The sequence below is a fragment of the Monodelphis domestica genome, chromosome 7 (assembly GCF_027887165.1).
Source record: "Monodelphis domestica isolate mMonDom1 chromosome 7, mMonDom1.pri, whole genome shotgun sequence".
Classification (NCBI taxonomy): domain Eukaryota; kingdom Metazoa; phylum Chordata; class Mammalia; order Didelphimorphia; family Didelphidae; genus Monodelphis; species Monodelphis domestica.
The window spans coordinates 32012853-32032577 of record NC_077233.1 but is presented as its reverse complement, the minus strand read 5'-3'; the positions used below and the strand labels follow the sequence as shown (position 1 = coordinate 32032577).

Here is a 19725-nt window from a genome sequence, read left to right as displayed (position 1 = left end):
GGCAAGTCACTTAACCCCATTGCCTAGCCCTTACTACTCTTCTGCCTTGGAACTGATACACAGTATTGATTCTAAGACGGAAGGGAAGGGTTTAAAAAATCATTTAAGTGTTGTATCCTCCCAGGAGAATGGGAGCTTCTTGAGGGCAAGGATGGTTTTCCATTTTGTCTTTGAGTTCCCTGCATGTAGGGAAGAACTTCTACCTACTAAGTGGTTACTAGTGCTTGTTAAAATGAAATGAATGTGTATGGTTTGATCCTATCTCTCGTGTTAAATCACATCAGAAACTACAGGACGATTAACTTGGTGTTTGCTTATCGTGTAACAGATTTAAGGAAAACTTCCTACAGAAAGGCGACATAGGAGGTCATTGTAAACTCGATATTCGCACATTGATGTCTGAAGGGCAACGCAAAAGTCCTCTACAGTCTTGGTAAGATTAAAAAACAATCTCTCTCTATGGGCAGGCATGGATGATTACTATATATGTAGCCGTATCAGGTCTTTGTAAATTTTAAAACTTTTACCTTCTTAGAATTGACACTAAATATCAGTTCAAAGGCAGAAGAGCGGTAAGACATAGGCAATTGAGGTTAAGTGACTTGCCCAGGGCCACACGCTAGGAAGTGTTTAAAGTCAGATTGGAATCCAGGACCTCCTTTCTCCAGGCCTGGCCCTCTCCACTGAGTCACCATCACAGATCCTTTTAAGTATTTAAGCACATAGAGCGGGATAGGGATTGATCCTGGTGTAGGGATATCAATGTACACTTCTAGATGATGAAATTCCCATTACTAATGCAAATCAGTGCCTTTTTTGCAACTTAGAGTTTTTGGAGAGCACTGAGAAGTTAAGGGACCTCCCCAAGGTCAACCAGCCAGTACATGTCAGAGTGAGGACTTGAACCCAACTCCTTAGATCTGAGATCAGCTCTTTTTCCAAATTGTTTTCCAGATTGTGGTGTGGCACTTTAAATTTGGAAAATATCAAATTTTTTTCAGAAAAGACAAAGCTGAGCTTCTAAAGGATCTCTCACATTATACTCCAAAGAAAAATATATTTCTTCTTATAAATTCAAGATAGATGAATTTCTGTAACAACACTTAACTGATTATAAATATCGAGGAGGAAGAGATGGGTAGACCTCTTAGATTCTGTCAGGTAGTCTCTGTGGCTTCACGCTTTGGCAGTGGTGGAGGGACACAGACACAGAATGAGAGAATCTCAGTGTTGAAAGAAGGGTCCTCAGAGCCCTTGAAGCCAACCTGTAGCTCCATAGAATCTTCTTGGCTACATCCCCAACAGGTGGGTCCTTCCACTTGTGCTCCTAAATCCCTAATGAGGAGGAGAGTCAAGGCAGCCCACTGACATTATGACAATGCTTAACTCACTGTCCCGGTGACTTCCAAACCAAACTATTCTTCCTTGGCTGCCATTCCAATTATTAGAACTTTTCCTTATTATACTATGATAAAAGATTCCACATAACACCATGTAACTTGATGTAATATAATATCCTAGGCTATAATGTAACAAACATAACAAGAATGGCACAACATAACATAATATAATCATGTGAAACAACATAACAATATATAATACCACATAACATAATCAAACACAGTACAACATGACATAATATAACATAGTGGCGGTGAACCTTTTTAGAGAGGGAATGCTGTGCCACTCCCCCCACCAAGTACTGGACCACCCAGCCCCCCCCCTTTACCCCACACAAAGGAAGGAGAAAGCGCTCCCATTGGGCTACTGGGCAGAGGGGTGGGTGATGTGAAAAAATGTCATCAGGCTCAGTGTGGGGGGAAGGAGGGCAGCTGTGTGCCCACAGAGAGGGCTCTATGTGCCATAGGCTTGCCATCACTGACATCACAACAACACAACATAATATAACATAACAACACAACTAACCTAACAGAACACAATATAATCTAACATAACATAACACAATATAACAACACAAAATAAAATATAACATGATGAAATATATAACATAATATAACACACCACAACATAACATACATGTTAGTGGATGTTAGGATCTGCCTTTGCTTTATATTTATAGCATGAACATAGTGCTAAGGCATATAGCAAGTGCTAAATAAATACTAATGGTACCTAGAGTCATTAAAATCTGATTATAAAAATTAGTGCTAAATAAATTTCATTCATTCATTTTAGTCATTCAGTGCTTAAGGTCAGACAGCTAAGTGTCTAAGGCAGGATTTGAGCCTCAGTCCTTCTCTTTTTAAGTCCAGCACCCTCTTCAGTAAGGTACATTCATTTTCCCTCTATCTCTGACTCGGGGAAACCTCTGTGACTCTTAGGACTCCAGGGAAACAATGTTTGATTAGAATGTAACTCATTGGTTTAAATTCAAATTTAGTTGAATTGTTCAGTAGTTTACATATTATATCCTCTTGTATATTTTGTGCCTTAAAATTGACATGAGATTACTTACATGTTAGTTGTAACAATTACAAGGAATCTGGTTATCTAGTTGTTGAGTCCTAATTTGTTGATGTGGAAGGACAAGGAAGGAAATATTCCTCCACTCTTTTTTAAATTTAATTTTCTAATTTGCTTGACTCTTCATCTGGAGATGCTAGAGCTGATTACTTCTTTCTTAGATAAAATGTAAATTAGCCTCATGTAACCTCAAAGCCCCTCCTGCCTCAGTTTCCTTGAAGTTATTAACATTGATTATCCCAGATAGGTGATATCTTTGTTAATCTTGTGAGTTCTTGCAGTAGGAAGTCTTGGGAGTTGTTTTAAAAGCATATCCTAATCCATGATTTCAGGTTTGCTGAACTACAAACGTACACGGAGTTAAGCTTCAGACCGATCGAGGACGGCAAGTGTGACATTGTCATTGAAAAGCCAACCTACTTCATGAAGTTAGATGCAGGTAACCCACTGCTTGTCCGTGTACTCCTTTTGAAGATGCCTCATTTCTTTCTTTCTTTCTTTCTTTCTTTCTTTCTTTCTTTCTTTCTTTCTTTCTTTCTTTCTTTCTTTCTTTCTTTCTTTCTTTCTTTCTTTCTTTCTTTCTTTCTTTCTTTCTTTCTTTCTTTCTTTCTTTCTTTCTTTCTTTCTTTCTTTCTTTCTTTCTTTCTTTCTTTCTTTCTTTCTTTCTTTCTTTCTTTCTTTCTTTCTTTCTTTCTTTCTTTCTTTCTTTCTTTCTTTCTTTCTTTCTTTCTTTCTTTCTTTCTTTCTTTCTTTCTTTCTTTCTTTCTTTCTTTCTTTCTTTCTTTCTTTCTTTCTTTCTTTCTTTCTTTCTTTCTTTCTTTCTTTCTTTCTTTCTTTCTTTCTTTCTTTCTTTCTTTCTTTCTTTCTTTCTTTCTTTCTTTCTTTCTCTCCCTCACCTTCCATCTTGGAGTCAATACTGTATATTGGCTCCAAGGCAGAAGAGTAGTAAGGGCTAGGCAATGGGGGTTAAGTGACTTGCCCAGGGTCACCCAGCTGGGAAAGTGTCTGAGGCCAGATTTGAACCTAGGACCTCCTGTCTCTAGGCCTGGTTCTCAATCCACTGAGCTACCCAGCTGCCCTCCCTTTTTCCTTTTCTGAGCTGATCTGGTGAATGTTTTTCATTGTTAACACTGAAGATATTATAGATTAGTAGTGGTTATATACAATGATTTTCTTTGGTTACCAACATGGAAAAAGGGTATCAGATGGGATTGGAATTAAAACTTGGACACTGAGAGAAGCAGCAGATTTCTTTTCAATTTTTCCTAGCAGAATGAAAGTAGGCTATGTCTCTGGGGAAGGAACTAAACTGGTATGAACTTCTCTCTCTATTATAATAACTTACAAGAAAGATTCTTCAAAGTGACAGAGTTAGCCAGTCTTTTTCTTTTGATTGGGCTTCATGAAAACTAATTTCATTAAAAGCCATTTTCATACTCCAATGGGCAAAATATTTTAAAAAACTTTTTCAAGGTGAGCTTTCTAATTCGTGTGTGTGTGTGTGTGTGTGTGTGTGTGTGTGTGTGAGTGAGAAGGATTCACTCCCGTGAATTTTGAAAAAGAGAACAAATTCTTTTTTTTCCCACAAATTGCTATATCTCTTGACTATAAACCTATTATTTTAATTTTTAAAATCCTGGCCTACTTCTCAGATTGAAGTACTGGATGTAATACATTATCTTCCTTATTATGAGAGGCAGATTACTTTGCTATACCTGATCAAAATTCATGAGAGGCCGGGCTTAAAGTGAAATATAGATAGCCTTCTGCCATGAATATTTCAGAATTATTACAATTTATTGATCGTATTTTTAATGTGCCCCTCCTTTTGAAGGCACAATTCTTATATTAAAAATTTTTGGGTTCAGAACTCAGACAAGTTGAGGTGATTTTTCCCCCCTTATAAGTAGGTTCAGCAAATAGAAATGAAATGATCAAGATTCTGACTCATTAGACTAAAAAATTGAAAATAAAAAAGGCCAAGGAACATAGTCTGTGAAAGAAGTGACTTCACAGTGAACATTTGAAATTATGCACAGCAAACGGCTAGTGTGCAGGTGTGCTATTTCTCCCCCAGATTCCTAACAACTAAGGCCAAAACTAGGGCTGAAAGGCTGGGGCTTTGCTCTAGGTTGATGAAGTTTAAAGGGTGCTCATAAGCCATTATGTTTCTGCAGCAGAGAAACAATTGTATTTAGCACCCAATTAGTAAGGATAACTATATAAAACAGGAAGTTATTAGATGGCTTATTCTTTCCTACCGTCCTCCACATGTTAGCTTTTATTTGACTTCATTTGCAGTGGCAGCTTCTTGGCTAGGGGGCAGGAATGGAAGTGGGGAGGTCTGTCTCTTCCTTCCTCCCCTTTCCCCTTCTTCTCCACCTCCTCCCCATTGACCTGGGCTTCAAACTTTCTTATTATGGCTCCATATATGAACCAATATTGCCTGCCTTCCTTCCTTCCTTCCTTCCTTCCTTCCTTCCTTCCTTCCTTCCTTCCTTCCTTCCTTCCTTCCTTCCTTCCTTCCTTCCTGCCTGCCTGCCTTCCTTCCTTCCTTCCTTCCTTCCTTCCTTCCTTCCTTCCTTCCTTCCTTCCTTCCTTCCTTCCTTCCTTCCTTCCCTCCTTCCTTCCTCCCTTCCTCCCTTCCTCCCTTCTTCCTTCCCTTCCTCCCTCCTTCCTTCCTTCCCTCCCTCTCTCTTCTTTCCCTCTTTTTCTTGTTAAAACTTGGGTTATATGTTTGGGCATCCTATTAGACTACAAATTCTTCAGAGCAGGGAGAGCCTATATTTTCTCTAATTTTTTTTTTCTGCTCTCTAGAATATCTAGCATAGTTTGAGACCAATAAAGGGAGAAACTGAATCATGAATGAATGAAAAAACACCGATTAAGCAGATACAAATACATTTTGGAATACAAAAATCAAAAGTCACATAGTAAGTGGGTTCAAGGAACTTATGTTTTAATAGATAATATTTATATAAATTTTTATAGATATGCATATGATAGTATGAGGTCAGTGCACTGGACCCCATTGATAGTCTAGTGAAGCTTATGGAACTCTTTTAAGAATAATGTTTTTAAATGGATAAAACATAATATGTAAGGGTACAAAAATCAATCATTATAATGAAATAGTTACACATTTTTTAAAAGTTCATGGAAATCCAGTCTCAGACACTTAGGATCTGTGGGATCCTGAATGTAGGGTTAAAATAAAAAGATTGGACTATATAGATTTAATCCCGTCTTCACATAAGCAATTCACTTAATATCTCTAAGCCTTACTTTTCTCATCTATAAAGTGGGGATAATAATGACACCCACCTTACAAGATAGTTGGGAGGATCAAATGATGTAAAGCATTATATAAATGCAGTGTCTTATTAGTATTTGACTAAGAAACCATAATGAATTAATTTCAAGATAAGAGTGAGTTACACCCTTATTGCTGTTGGTATGTAGTTAATTTGGGACATGGAAAAAAGTTAGTACTTTGGTTTGTTTATTTTTTTAATTTTTCTATTCTGGACCTGCGATTTCATTGTTATAGAGGACTTCTGTCAAGTCAAATTGGCACTTGAGAAGTTTTATGATTTCCTGAAGGTCACACAGTCAGCATGCATTAAAGGCAAGCCTTAAATCTAAGTCTTCCTGACTTTGTGACTAGTTTCCTATCCACTATACCACAATATATCTCATTTAAAAATATGAAAATATATCCTCTGTGAAAATTCAATAAATCCATATCTTAGAGGGCATAACCAGAATAACTGATCATTTTGATGGTTATCATTTGTTTCACTATAGGAATAAAGCCACAATGCTTTGTTTTCAGGAGTTAAAAGGCATGATGTTTACTTTCTATAGTTAACATTTGCCTCTTTTAAAATATATATTTTTTAGATGCTAATCTTTGAAACTCAGATTAATCTCATAGAATTATGCAATGGTAGCTATAGGATTAGGTGACTGTTTATATGAATGCATGAGTGACCTTTAGAATAAGAAGCCTCTGGGATACCCCAACCTTCCATGTCTGGTGTATCCCGCTTTTAATTCTGCTCTTCAAGGTTGAAGCCCCCCTTTCCCCCCCAACTTGAAATATCCCTACAGGGGCAAGAGGGGAGAGTTTCTCATGCCCCGTGTTATAATTTTGTAGGAAATTTCCCCCAAAAGCAATTCTCCAAATGGTGGTCCTGTTCTTTATTACCACTTATACTGGGCAGCTAGGTGGCCCAGTGAATAGAATGCTGGACCTGGAGTCGAAAAATCATCTTTTTGAGTTCAAGTCTGGCCTCTGACACTCACTAACTCTGTGACTCTGGGCAAGTCACTTCACTCTATTTGTCTCCATCTGTTAAATGAACTGGAGGAGGAAATGGCAAAACCAAGAAAACCCCAAATAGGGTCATGGAGAATTGGATTGAAAAAAACAAACAAATAACTGAACCACTTATACTATAGTTCAGCTCTATTGTGGATTAAATCATCATTAATTGATTCAGAGCTGGAAGAGGCCTTAGAAGTCATCTAATCCTCTTCCCCCTCTCCACCCCATTTAGGTGTGCAATAACTGAGATGATAGAGGTCAGGTGAATTCCCTAAGGATCCAAAAGTGGGATTTGAACCCAGGTCTTTATGACTCCAAATCCACATTTCCTCTTGCAGATGAGGCAGGGAACTTCATGACTATTTGTCTATGGCACTTCAGGGTTCTTTTATCAAATAGTCCACAAATGCCAGACAGTGTGCTAAGTGCTAGGAATACAGAGAAAGGGAACAACCAAGTCCTGCTCTCTAGGAACTAACAGTATAATGAGGGAGGTAGCATGTACACATCTCTATGAATAAACAATATATGTGTATATACATGTACATGTATGTATGTATATGCATCTATGATATAACTGAGGACCAGAGAGGTTAGAAATGAGACATAAGACCAAAATATTCATCCATCCATCCATCCATCCATCCATCCATCCATCCATCCATCCATCCATCCATCTATTCATCCATCCATCCACCCATCCATCCATCTATTCATCCATCCATCCATCTATTCATGCATCCATCCATTCATCCATCCATCCATCCATCCATCCATCCATCCATCCATCCATCCATCCATCTATCCATCCATCCATTCATCCATTCATCCATCCAACCATCCATCCATCCATCCATCCATTCATCCATTCATCCATCCAACCATCCACCTATCTCTGATTATATATAGTCACCCTATAGTTTTTTTATTTATTCCCTTTCTTTAGCTACAAGGAAAATGAATCCCCAAAATAAGACCCTCACATTTCTATAATAAAAATCAGTATATAGTCATATATTCATACTTAACTCTATTGTCCACTTGACATAGTCAATATTGACATATTTATAAACAAGCTCCATTTTGCATTCACTTTTCCCCACTGGATTTTTTTGGTGACATATATACAGATACACACGTGGATGTATACAATAACACATCTGTATCAGTATATTATAAGCACCTATACATATACTCATGTATATTTTAAATTGAAGATAGTCTTAACATACCCAGTGAGTTTTAAAATTAATAATCAATAACTAAATGTTATATTTTATAAAATTTTATTAATAATAACTAAAACAAAAGAACTGCCTGACTTCAGCCTGGTCACAGGTCCAAAAGAGAATGAGGGAGGAGTTACAGCCACTTAAAAACAATCACCCCAAAATGTGGTGACACAGGAAAATGGAATTTTGGGAAATACTAAGGGACTTCTGGGAGATGAAGTCCAAAGGCTCAAAATCTCTATTTATACACCTGTCAACCAAGTGGCACTTATTAATCAACTCCAGTGTGCCAGGTGCAGTGCTAAAAAGCCTGAGGGATCCAAAGAAAGGCAGAAAACAGGTCCTGTCCTTCAGGAGTTCACAGCTCAATGACAGCACACACACAATTACGGACAAACAATGTATAGACAGGATAGATAAGTTGGGGTAGTCTCAGAGGGATTGAACTGAGATTAAGGAGAAGGTGGGACTTTAGCTAAGGCTTGAAGAAAGCCAGGGAAGCCAGGAAGTGAAAGTGAGGAGGAAGAGTATTCCAGACTTGGGGGGACAGCTGGGGGAAATACATGAAGCCCACAGATGGGATGTTATTTTTGAGGAACGGCAAAGAGGCCAGTGTCATTGGACTGTAGAGTCCATGGAGGGGAGGCAGGGGGCAGGGAACTGGAAAGGTAGGGAGGGACCAGGTTGTGAAGGTGTTTAAAAGTCAAGCAGAGGATTTTATATTTGATCCTGAAGGTAAAAGGGAGCCTCTGGAGTTTACTGAATAGAGAGGGGATGTGGGTCTACCTGTTCTTTCAGAAGAGCAATTTGACAGCTGAGTGGAAGATAGATAGAGAGGAGAAGAGACCTGAGAAAGGAAAACCAGTGGATAGATTATTGTGTAAGGGCCAACACCAGAGTGCTGACGGTGTCTGAGGGGACTGGATAGGAGAGATGTTATTAGGAGATAACAGAACTGTATGACTGATTAGATGTGGGGTTGAGAGAAACTGTAGATGACCTCAGTTTCCGTTGGCACAGGGGCAGCCTGGGACAGCAGGACCTGGAGTCCAAGGACTTGGGTTTAAGGGCATTCTGATCCTTACAGCCTATGGGACCTTGAACAAGCCACTTCTCTCTTCTGGACCCCAATTCCTTTTCTGTAAAATGGGGGCTCTGGACTAGATAGCCTTTGGGATCTCTTCCAGTTGAAAATTGGTGACGAGCCTTTGAAGCTCTCTGGGCCCCTGTTACTCATCTACAAAATGAGGGAGTTCAACTAGATGGCCTTTGAAGGTCCTTTTGAGTTCTAAATCTATGATCCTTGTTTCCTTTTGGTTAATGATAGGTTTCTTTTCTTCAATACCAGGTGTTAACATGTATCACCACTTCTGTGATTTTATCAATCTCTACATTACTCAGCACGTTAACAATTCCTTCAGTACAGATGTCAACATCATCATGTGGGATACTGTGAGTAAGACTATGCTGTGTCCAAAGGCATTGCCTCCTACAGTTCTCAATCTCTCTCTCTTTTCCCCCTTTTTTCTCATTCTCTCCCTCCTTTCTCTCTCTCTCCTTTCCTTCTTTTCTCTCCCTTCTCTCTTTCAATCTTTCTCTTTTCTCTTTCTCCTTCATTTTTCATTCTCTCCCTCCTTTTTTCCTTCTCCTTATCTCTTTTCCCTATCACTCTCCTTCCTTCTCTCTCAATCTCTCCTTCTCTTTCTCGTCTTCCTTCTCTTCCTCCCTCCTTCCACATCTTTCTCTCAGTGTGAGTATAATAGAATGTGACCGATTTCTATAAGACACATAGACATGTGTCCTTCATGATTGACGATGATGCTGTTGAAGACAGAGAGGTGGTGGCGCTGACTAGAACAATGAATTTGGATTCTAACCTTGGCTTTGCCACTTTGCCACTTGACTTTACCCTTAGGGGCAAGTCACTTCGCTTTTTCTCATTTGTAAAAGGAGGGATTGGATTGGATAGCCTCGAAGGTATATTCCAATTCCTAGTCTTAAAGCATTGCAATTTTTCAGTACAGATTTTATTGAAAAGATGGTGGAGTCTTTCCATACAGCACAAAGGTGAAGATAGTGTTCTGTTTAAGTAAGTTTTATTGATTCCAGTGATTTCTAGATGTAGCCTTGTCTCAGCATTGAACAAAGAAAAACAGATAAACAAAAAACCTGCCCACAGTGACTGTGCCTGGCCGTGGGTCCAGTGCTCAGCTTCCATCTTCTTCCACCTCTCTACTGAGAGGAGGTCTAGATATTTTATCTGTTCCCTGGGACCAAGGTAGGTCATCGAAGTTACTCAGAGGTCCATTGTTTTTCAGTATTGTTTTCATTTCTGTAGTTATGGCCATTGCTTTTACTATAGTCCCCAGCACATAGTAGGTGCTTAATGAATGTCTACTGATTATTGATTGATTATTGTTCCTCTAGCTCTGCATCCATTCTAATTAGTTGAAAGATACTTTCTGCCTTGCTTCTGTCGATTCTCTCTATATTGCTCAGTGGTCTGGGCTCTTTTGGTCCTAGGCTAACCTGATTGGGTGATGACAACTCACCCAATTTCTTCCGGCTCTCTCTCTTAGCCATTGTTCACAAAGGGTCACTCATGACCCCAGAATCACTCAGTCTAGTGGTTTTATTTTTTCTCATCTTCAATTTCTTTTGACCTCTTTGTAGCATCTTACACAGCTGAACATTCCTTTCTTCTTGGTACTCTCTTCCCATGGCTTCCATGACTGTTCTTTCCTTGTTCTTCTGCTTGCCTGAAAATTCCTTCATCCCTTTGACTGGCTTCTCATCTTCCTCTCACTCCTTATGTGTGGGTCATAGGACCATTAAAAATGCTTCAGTGACCTTCTTTATTCTCCCACCTTGACTGTATTATTCTCTTCTTTCCTATTCTATCTTCCCTAGACCAGAAAAACAAAGTTCTTGTAACAGACATATGCAGTCAGGGACAGCTAGTGGCTAGAGCACCAAGCCTGGAGTCAGGAGGACCTGGGTTCAAATCTTACCTCAGATGATTGACCTTGGGCAAGTCATGTAAACTTCCTCCATTATATAGTCCTTACTGCTTTTCTGCCTTAGAAATCACATAGCATCAATTCTAAGATAGATGGTAAAGGTTTAAAAAACCTCCACAAATATACAAAGTCAAGAAAATATATGCCCACATTAGTCATATTTAAAACCTATTCAATATTGTAATCAGCTATTTGATTTTTCCCTAAAGGAAATCAGTTATATTGAAATTTAATTAAAATATTTAAAAGAAATTCATAGACTCTAGGTTAAGAACACTCAACTTAGTTGAACTTTTTCTTTAAAAAAAAAATGAATGTAGGTCCAGAAAAAGTAAGCAACTTAAAAAGTAAAAGTCTGGATTTGAATTCAGGTTATCTGACTCCAAAGCTAAGGTAATCAACTGTTTGGATGAAGATACAGAAAAAATCCTGAGGACCAGTGTAGACAACTCAACATGGGGCTGAGCAGCTAATATACCGGAGGGCAGGATCAAGATTAAAAAAGATCTCAGTGGGTTGGAATGAGAATTATTTTTTTCCAGGATGTAAAGTGTTGTACTTGGGTTCCAAAAATCAATTTCATGGGCCCTCCCTGTGGAGAAGACTGACTTAACTGCAACTCATTGGGAGGGGTAATTAGTACTAGTAGTAGTAGTCTAGACTAGTAGTAGTAGTTGTAGATGACTAGTCAAGTGACTGTTTTGTCTTATGTGAGGATCCTTAGTGCAGTATTTGCAGGCTGTCCCATTTTGGCATGGCAGGACTTCTCGTGTTGCCTTTAGAATACAGTAATGAATGATTTTATATGTCATTCTTACACATCTTCACTTTTCTCCTATAAAAATGGGATGATATTAATAGTCAACAGCTAACTTTGTATAATGCTTTAAGGTTCACAAAAAGCTATACACAAATTTTCTCACCCTCATAACTACTTTTTGATATAGGAGTGATATTTATTCCCATTTTACAGATAATATAACTGAGGAGAGGAGGGCTTAAATGAGACAGCTAGTAAACGTCCAAGTTGGGATTTGAACTTAGTCCTTTTTTTTTTAAAAAACCCTTACTCTATATTGGTTCTAAGGCAGAAGAGCAGGAAGGGCTAGGCAATGGGGGTCAAATGACTTGTCCAGGGTCACACAGCTTTGATTTGAACCGGAGGACCAGATTTGAACCCAGGATCTTCCATCTCCAGGCTTGATTTTCTATCTACTGAACCCACCTAACTGCCATCTGAACTGAGTTTTTTTTTTTCCCAGACTGACTTGGGAATTTTATTTGGTGACCATTTAAATCTATATTTAAAGTCACAACTCTAAATTCATCTTTACACATTTCTTGAAAAAAAAAAAGACAATCTTTGTCCTCTTCTAATTGTGCAGTGCTTCTTTCGTTTTCCACCATCAATGAAAGTTGGCTCAGCAATCACATTTGCCAATCATTACTCAAGGTTGAAGATTTTCTGGGCAAAGGCTAATTGAATTCATCAAGGATAAGTAGACAGTTGCTGAACTGAGTTTTAAAGGAAAACATAGATTCTAGGAAACTGAGGTGAGAAGGGAAAGTGTTTCAGGCAGGGGGGACACCCAGGGTGAAGCCATAGAGATAGTGCCATGTGTGATGAACAGCACAGCTGGATAGTGTAGTTCATGTTGGAGAAGGAAGTACAAGAAGACTTCAAAGGGAGAAAGAGGCCAGATTAGGAGGCGCTTAAATGTCAAACAGAGGAATTTCTATCTGATCCTAGGGGTAATAGGGAGCCACTGGAGTTTTTTTGAGTAGGGAGGTGGCACGATCAGATCTGGACTTTAGGAAAATCATGTTGCTAGCTAAATGCCGTGAGTCTCTGAACAGAAAGAAATGTGTGCTGCAGTGCCACATGTTTATCTCTCCATAGCAGAAAAGTGAAATTTGGAGGGGAAGGGGCAGGAGAGTACCCAGAAAGAGATTTTACTGAATTATACATCATGGCCCCGAAAGAGAGATGAATCAGAATTATTCTTTCATTATTAAATTTTCCTTCAAATGCACCTGATTTTGTTTAAAGGAAGGATCTGGAAGCCTCTTTTCTAATTGCACCTCATTCATTATTCAGCCCTGGCAGAGATGTTTCCTTTTAGGTGATATAATGAACTGTTCTTTGGAGCTCATCACAGAGACTTGGAAAAGAAGGAAGGTTTAAAAAAAGATTTAATCACTTCATCCAGCAAAACACAGTAGATTTGATAGAACTGTGGCATATGCCCGGACATAAAGTTCCTGAACATAATGCTCCAGGACAGAATTACTCTTACTGTTGACTGAATTTTAGGGTATCCAGGTGGCTCAGTAGACAGAATGATGGGCTTGGAGTCAAGAAGACCAGAGTTCAAATCTGGCCTTAGACACTTAGCTGTGTAACCCTGGCAAATCTCTTATCCTATTTGCCTCAGTTTCCTCATCTGTAAAATGGAAGGAAGTGGAAAACCATTCTGATATTGACCAAGAAAACTCCAAATAGGATCATAAAGTCAGACACAACTGAAAATGACTGAATAACAACAAAAATTCTCCATTTGGGGCAACCAGGTGGTATAATGTCAAGAGTCAGGAGGACTCATCTTCCTGAGTTCAAATCTGGCCTTGGACAGTCACTCGTTATGTGACCCTGGGCAAGTCACTTGACCCTATTTGCCTCAGTTTCCTCATCTGTAAAATGAGCTGGAGAAGAAAATGGAAAACCTCTCCAGTATTGGCCAAGAAAACTCCAAATGGGGTCATGAAGCATAAGACACAACTGAAATGATTGAACAAAAACAATGACTGAATTTTATAATTCAATATTTAAATCAAACTCTTTTTTTTATCAGTGGAAATATATGTATATGTGGGTGTGTACAGACATATATATATATATATATATATATATATATATATAGATAGATAGATAGATGTCTCCCCTACTAGGATGTAAACTTCTAGAAGGTGGGAGCATCTTCCCTTTTGTCATTGTATCCCCAGTGCCAAGCACAAGGTCTGGTGTTTAATAGATGCTTGTTGAATGCTTGCTCATGATTTACAGGGAAAACAAACAGCCCCCAGAATATTATGAATAGACTCGGCTTGGCAAGAAAGTGATATATAGCAGGTTAAGGAAGCTACTTTTGTTGCCTAAATATTACTTCTGATATGGTTCACTAAAGCAAATGGAATGAGCTTTCTCTCCCCCCCCCATCCCCCCATCTCTCTCTCTCTCTGTCTCTCTTTCCCCCCTTTCTCTTTTTCTCTTACTCTCTCTCTAATATATAAAATATAATATGATTTAATATATTACATATATATATTTTATATACTTATTTATACTTTACAAATCATATATTTATAAATTTATATCTTATTATTATAATTTATAAATTTATAAATAATATATTACATATATACATTTTATATATTATATATATAAATACATATATATATAGAGTGCTCATTCCAGTTGCTTTAGTGAATCATATCAGAAGTAATATTTAGGCAATGAAAGTAGCTTATATATAAATATATTTATAAAAATGTATATATAAATAGATGCTTATAAAATATATATTTTGTTTTTTGAATATCTCTGCCCAGGATGAAGGAGCGATCAGTTCTTAGGTTAAATGTTTTCACTAGCTATTCCATTATAAGATGCGCATCTGCTTTGGGTCACCAAACGGATCATGTTAAATGCCTGTGTAGCCTCTTTGGAAAACCCAAATTTTAAAAAAGTTCCAGATTCATCTGTTATAGTTATGTGTGCATGTTTGGTTTTGTTTTTACATTTTCAGAGCTCCTATGGATATGGGGACCTGTTCAGTGAGACTTGGAAGGCATTCACCGATTATGATGTCATCCATTTGAAAGCCTATGATTCAAAAACGGTACTTGACATGCCATATGTATCATGGACATATGAATAACTATGAGATAAGAGCATGTAATTATCCTTGGTATAGATCACTATTTTATCATTATAATTTAAAAATTGAACATTTCCTCTTATTGGTTATTAAAAAATGTAACTTTTAGGAAGTGTCAGTTTTTTTTAACTTTATAACATCCACTTTCACAGAAATATGAAACGATCACAATCCCCACCCCTGTCTCTGATTCTTCTGCAGAACTGGGGAGCAGAATTATATATAATTTTGATTTTTTTTAATGTATTGATTGGTTTTATTGACTTTTTTTTCTTTTTCCCATTTAACCAAAAATTCTTTGTTAGAGGGACTAGCTGTCTAGAAGGGGGAAGGAGAAGAGCTACAGTAGGAAAAAAGTGATTAAAAAAACAAAAGAAATCAATAAAATCTATTAAAAATGTCATCTGGAGGGTTGGACAGAAATCTTGGGAGACAGATGGCTGTCATTGAAAGGGACCTAAATCTGGAGTCAAGAGGACATGGGTTCAAATTCTGGTACTACCATGTAATGCTTTTATGAGCTTGCATAAATAATTTTAACCTCTAGATCCAACTTCCTAGGGAAGGAGTTGAACTAGATGTTCTCTGAAATCTCCTTAAGCTCCAGGCCTATGATTCTATGTACCTTTAGAATAAAATTCTAATTTCTCTCCCACAAAACATTTACATATAAGCATATTATATAGGCACATATAGTCCTACATTTGTATATCTATCTCATATATACATGCATATACATAAATACACAGGTATGGATGTATGTACATTGATACTATACACACATAATGTATGCATGCAAATATAGGGTATATACACACCTACATTATGCTAATTTTTTTAGTTCTATTTCCCCCCATTATACACAGAAACAATTTTTAATGCTTGTTTTGAGTTCTAAATTTTCTCCCTCTCTTTTTCCATTCTCTCCCCCCATCCCGAGATGGTAAGCAATTTGATACAGAGTATATGTGTGCTCTCATGCAATATATATTTCTATTCTAGACATCATGTTGAACAAAATAAATACTAATACATTGCAACATAGGTAATGTTACTTTGTAGTTTTCTAAACCACTAAGCCTATAAGGCTTGATACCATTTTTTCTACCAACCACTTTCTCTAGGTGTGTTTCAAGGAAGCTATCTTTTCCTTACTTCCTCGCATGAGATATGGATTGTTTTACAATACACCACTGGTGAGTATTTTTGAATAATTGGGTATATTTATTCATACCATAAAGACTTGGTTCTTGGCACCTTTCATGACGGAGGTTATGGGCCCACAAAAACGGCTTCTAGGAGGGGGACTGAGCTTGGTTGTGACAGTTGTGACTTTGATTTCAGATCTCTGGCTGCCAAAATACAGGGTTATTTCGAGCATTTTCCCAGCACGTGTTGCACAGGCTGAACATCACATGGGATGGACCAAAGGTGATCTATATACTGTGTGTCCCGAGCTTGACCTTTCCCTTTGCTGCCAAGTAAAAACCAATAAAGAAGAAAATCTCTATTGCTTTTTTCTGACCTGAGAGGGTTGAGTTCATATGAGTTTGTGGAACGGTGAGCCACCATGATGTGTTTTGGAGAGAAGAAAGCAATTTCTCCTCTAATTAGCCTCCCTTCCTTCTCTGCCTGTTGCCCAAACCAAAAAACAAAAACCAAAACAAAAACAAAAAACCAGACAGGAACAATGAAAAGGAAGGGAGAATGCAAACTCCTGTTACGATTTAAACCTCTTTAGGATAGGATGGTTTTTTTTCTTTTTTTTTAAACATTATTTTATTTGGTCATTTCCAAACATTATTCACTGGAAACAAAGATCATTTTCTTTTCCTCCCCCACCCCCCGCCACCTTTCCCTCTCCCATAGCCGACGCACGATTCCACTGGTTATCACATGTGTTCCTGTTTCTAACCCATTTCCATGTTGTTGGTATTTGCATTAGAGTGTTCATTTAGAGTCTCTCCTCAGTCCTATCACCTCCACCCCTGTAGTCAGGCGATAGGATGGTTTTGACCTTACCTTTTGTAGTCAACCTAACTAAATTCCTGTGGAATGCACATGCTCTGTCCCTTGGCTATGGCGGATGTCTTTTGTGTTCATCATGGAACCTGGAGAATTCATTGGTTGACTAATGAATTGTTTGGTAGATGAAAGGAATGCTTGAGGAATCCTGATCAAAAGAATTTTTGGAATCATTTCTAATATAATAAGTTTCTTTACGAAGAACAGGCTGTAAGTTATTATAGGCAATGTCCCCAAAGTCCGAGATACTAAAGATTAAAATGGCACTAGCGCTTTTGGGACACACTGTGCATCTGGTCAGTATTGAAGTCTAATTTTCCTTTTCTGTTTGAATGCAGGATGGAAAAATTCGTGTTACCATCCTTGCCCGCAGTACAGAATATCGGAAGATATTAAACCAGAATGAGGTTGGTTTTTCTGAATATTTTCATTATTGTCATATAAAATTTACTTTGTAGTTTCTTTTCATGTAACATTTTAATGCATAATACATACATATTCATAGTCCTATTAGAAAAGTTTAAATCAGCAGCTTTTACAAGCACAATAGAATATCTTTGCCAAGAAAACCCCAAAATTAAGGTCATAAAAAGTGAGACAAGATTGAAATGACTGAACAACCTTCCCCATCAACAATTCCTGAATTGGGCATGTCTAAAAATTATGACTCAGTCTGTACTGACTGAGCCCATCACCCCTCTGTCAGGAGACGGGTATCCTTTTATCATGGATCCTCTGGAAGCGCACTTGGTCATTTTACTGATCATATTTCTTAAATCTTTCAAAGTTGTCTTTCTTTAGAATGTTTTTCTTTTAGCAGAAATTGTTCTCTTGGTTCTGCTTACTTCATTTTACATCAGTTCATACAAGTCTTTTTTGGGAACGTAGTTGCTGGTGAATGGTGCCTGAATGGCGCCAAATCCTGGACTGAGAGAAAAGAATGTAAAATCTCTTTTGTATTGTATGACTATTGGATTGGCTCATCTGCTTTCTTCCAGATCATTTTCATGGGGATCAGCTCACATGCCATGTTTAACATCACAATGAGAAGTAGAGTTGCCCTTCGTGAGATACTGGAGTTTAGATGATCCGGGTGATGCTCTGATGCTCTGAGCATCTCTTCTCTGCTGGGCACATGCTTGCCCATGGATCATGGCTTCTGCCTAAAGGACCATGAGCATTACAGCTAAGATAGATTTGAGAAATGTTGTCATCAAATAATAGAGTAGTCGGGTGGCTCAGTGGGTAGAGAGCCAGACCTGGAATCAGGAGGACCTGGGTTCAAACCTGGCCTCAGATACTTCCTAGCTATATAACCCTGGGCAAGTTGCCTTAGAACTGATATTTAATATTAATTATAAGATAAAAGGTAAGAAGTTTTTAAAAAAATAATAGAGTAGCATGGGCAACTTCCCAACAGCAGATATGCCAGCAGCTTGGCCCTTGACATTTAGAAACAAAATGGCCCTTCTTTTGGAGCAACTCCATAAGCTAGAGGTGGAATGGAGGAAGCACCAGGCTACTGGAAAGAAGTGAAGAGCTGAATATTGTACCAAAGAATATAAGAACCTGTGCCAAGTTTTTTTTTCTTATTTTACAATTATGTATCCCTCTTCTTCTTCCCTACCTAATGGGCCATTCCTTGTAATAAGAAAAGAGAGACAAGAAAGAAAATCCAGAGGTAGAGGGACAAGATTGCTGGATTTGAGTCAAAGGATTTGGGTCTGAATTCCAACTTTGTCCCTTGCTACTTCTGTGATCCTGAGCAAGTAATCTTTTTGGGTCTCAATTCCTAATCCATAAAATGAGGGGTTTTAAGCTAGAAACTATAAACTTATTTTTAAAAAATATATTTTGATAATTATTTCATTAGAATTTCTTTCCTTTGTAATTTTATATATATCTTATTTTATGCATTTAAAATATTATTTTGAGAAGTTTATGACACACACACAAAAGATTAAGAGCCCCTGGCTTGTATGACTTCAAGATTTCCTTCCATCTCTAATCAGTGATTTTATCATCCCATGATGTCTGATTTTGTGAAAACAGTACAGTGAGACTAACCAATATATCAGGCCATTCTGACAGCATAAGCATGTTCCAAACCCTTAGGCAGCCCCATCTTGGACATGTAATAAGTGATTATTTGAATGATAAATGAGAACTAAAGATCAGATCTGCTAATCTCCTCCCTTCCTCCCTCTTTCCCTTCAACTCCTGGTTACCTCCCTCCTCCCTTCTTGTCCCTCCTTGTCCCTCCTCCCTTCCCCCCTCCTATTTCCCATTGATTTTTCAGTTGGTTTCTCTCAATCAACTCAGAGTGGTGTATCAAATAAATCACTTTTTTCTCTTCTCTAAGATAAGTAAGGGATTTATTGGGAGAAAGGTAAAGATAAGAAGATGGAGGGAAAGAGGGTTTGGAGTTACCCCAATACTAGGATAGTTCCTAGTTAGGAGGATCATGGAATATAGTTCAGATTGGGAAAATGGGTTAACAGGTCTGGAAATTCAGTCACTGTAACACAGCAGAGAAATCAGAGAGAGCTGGACTTCTGTCCTTTCTTTCTGTCCCCTCACCAAGAGACCCCTTTTCCTTTCTGTCTCCAAGGCAAAGAGACCAAGAATTTTAGGTTGACTTCTTCTTAATTGTCTTTTCCAGTCCTCATTCCAAATAGAATATTCTCCTTGATTGA

General features: G+C 38.0%; 1 protein-coding gene across 1 annotated transcript in view; it reads left to right on the top strand.

Moving 5' to 3' along the window:
• Positions 1-19725, top strand: part of EOGT (EGF domain specific O-linked N-acetylglucosamine transferase) — a 50260-nt gene that overhangs the window by 17124 nt on the left and 13411 nt on the right. The window contains 7 exon segments of the mRNA XM_056804403.1: positions 329-433; positions 2817-2923; positions 9395-9498; positions 14873-14965; positions 16129-16200; positions 16349-16435; positions 17368-17436. Coding sequence (XP_056660381.1) covers positions 329-433; positions 2817-2923; positions 9395-9498; positions 14873-14965; positions 16129-16200; positions 16349-16435; positions 17368-17436 — 637 coding nt within the window.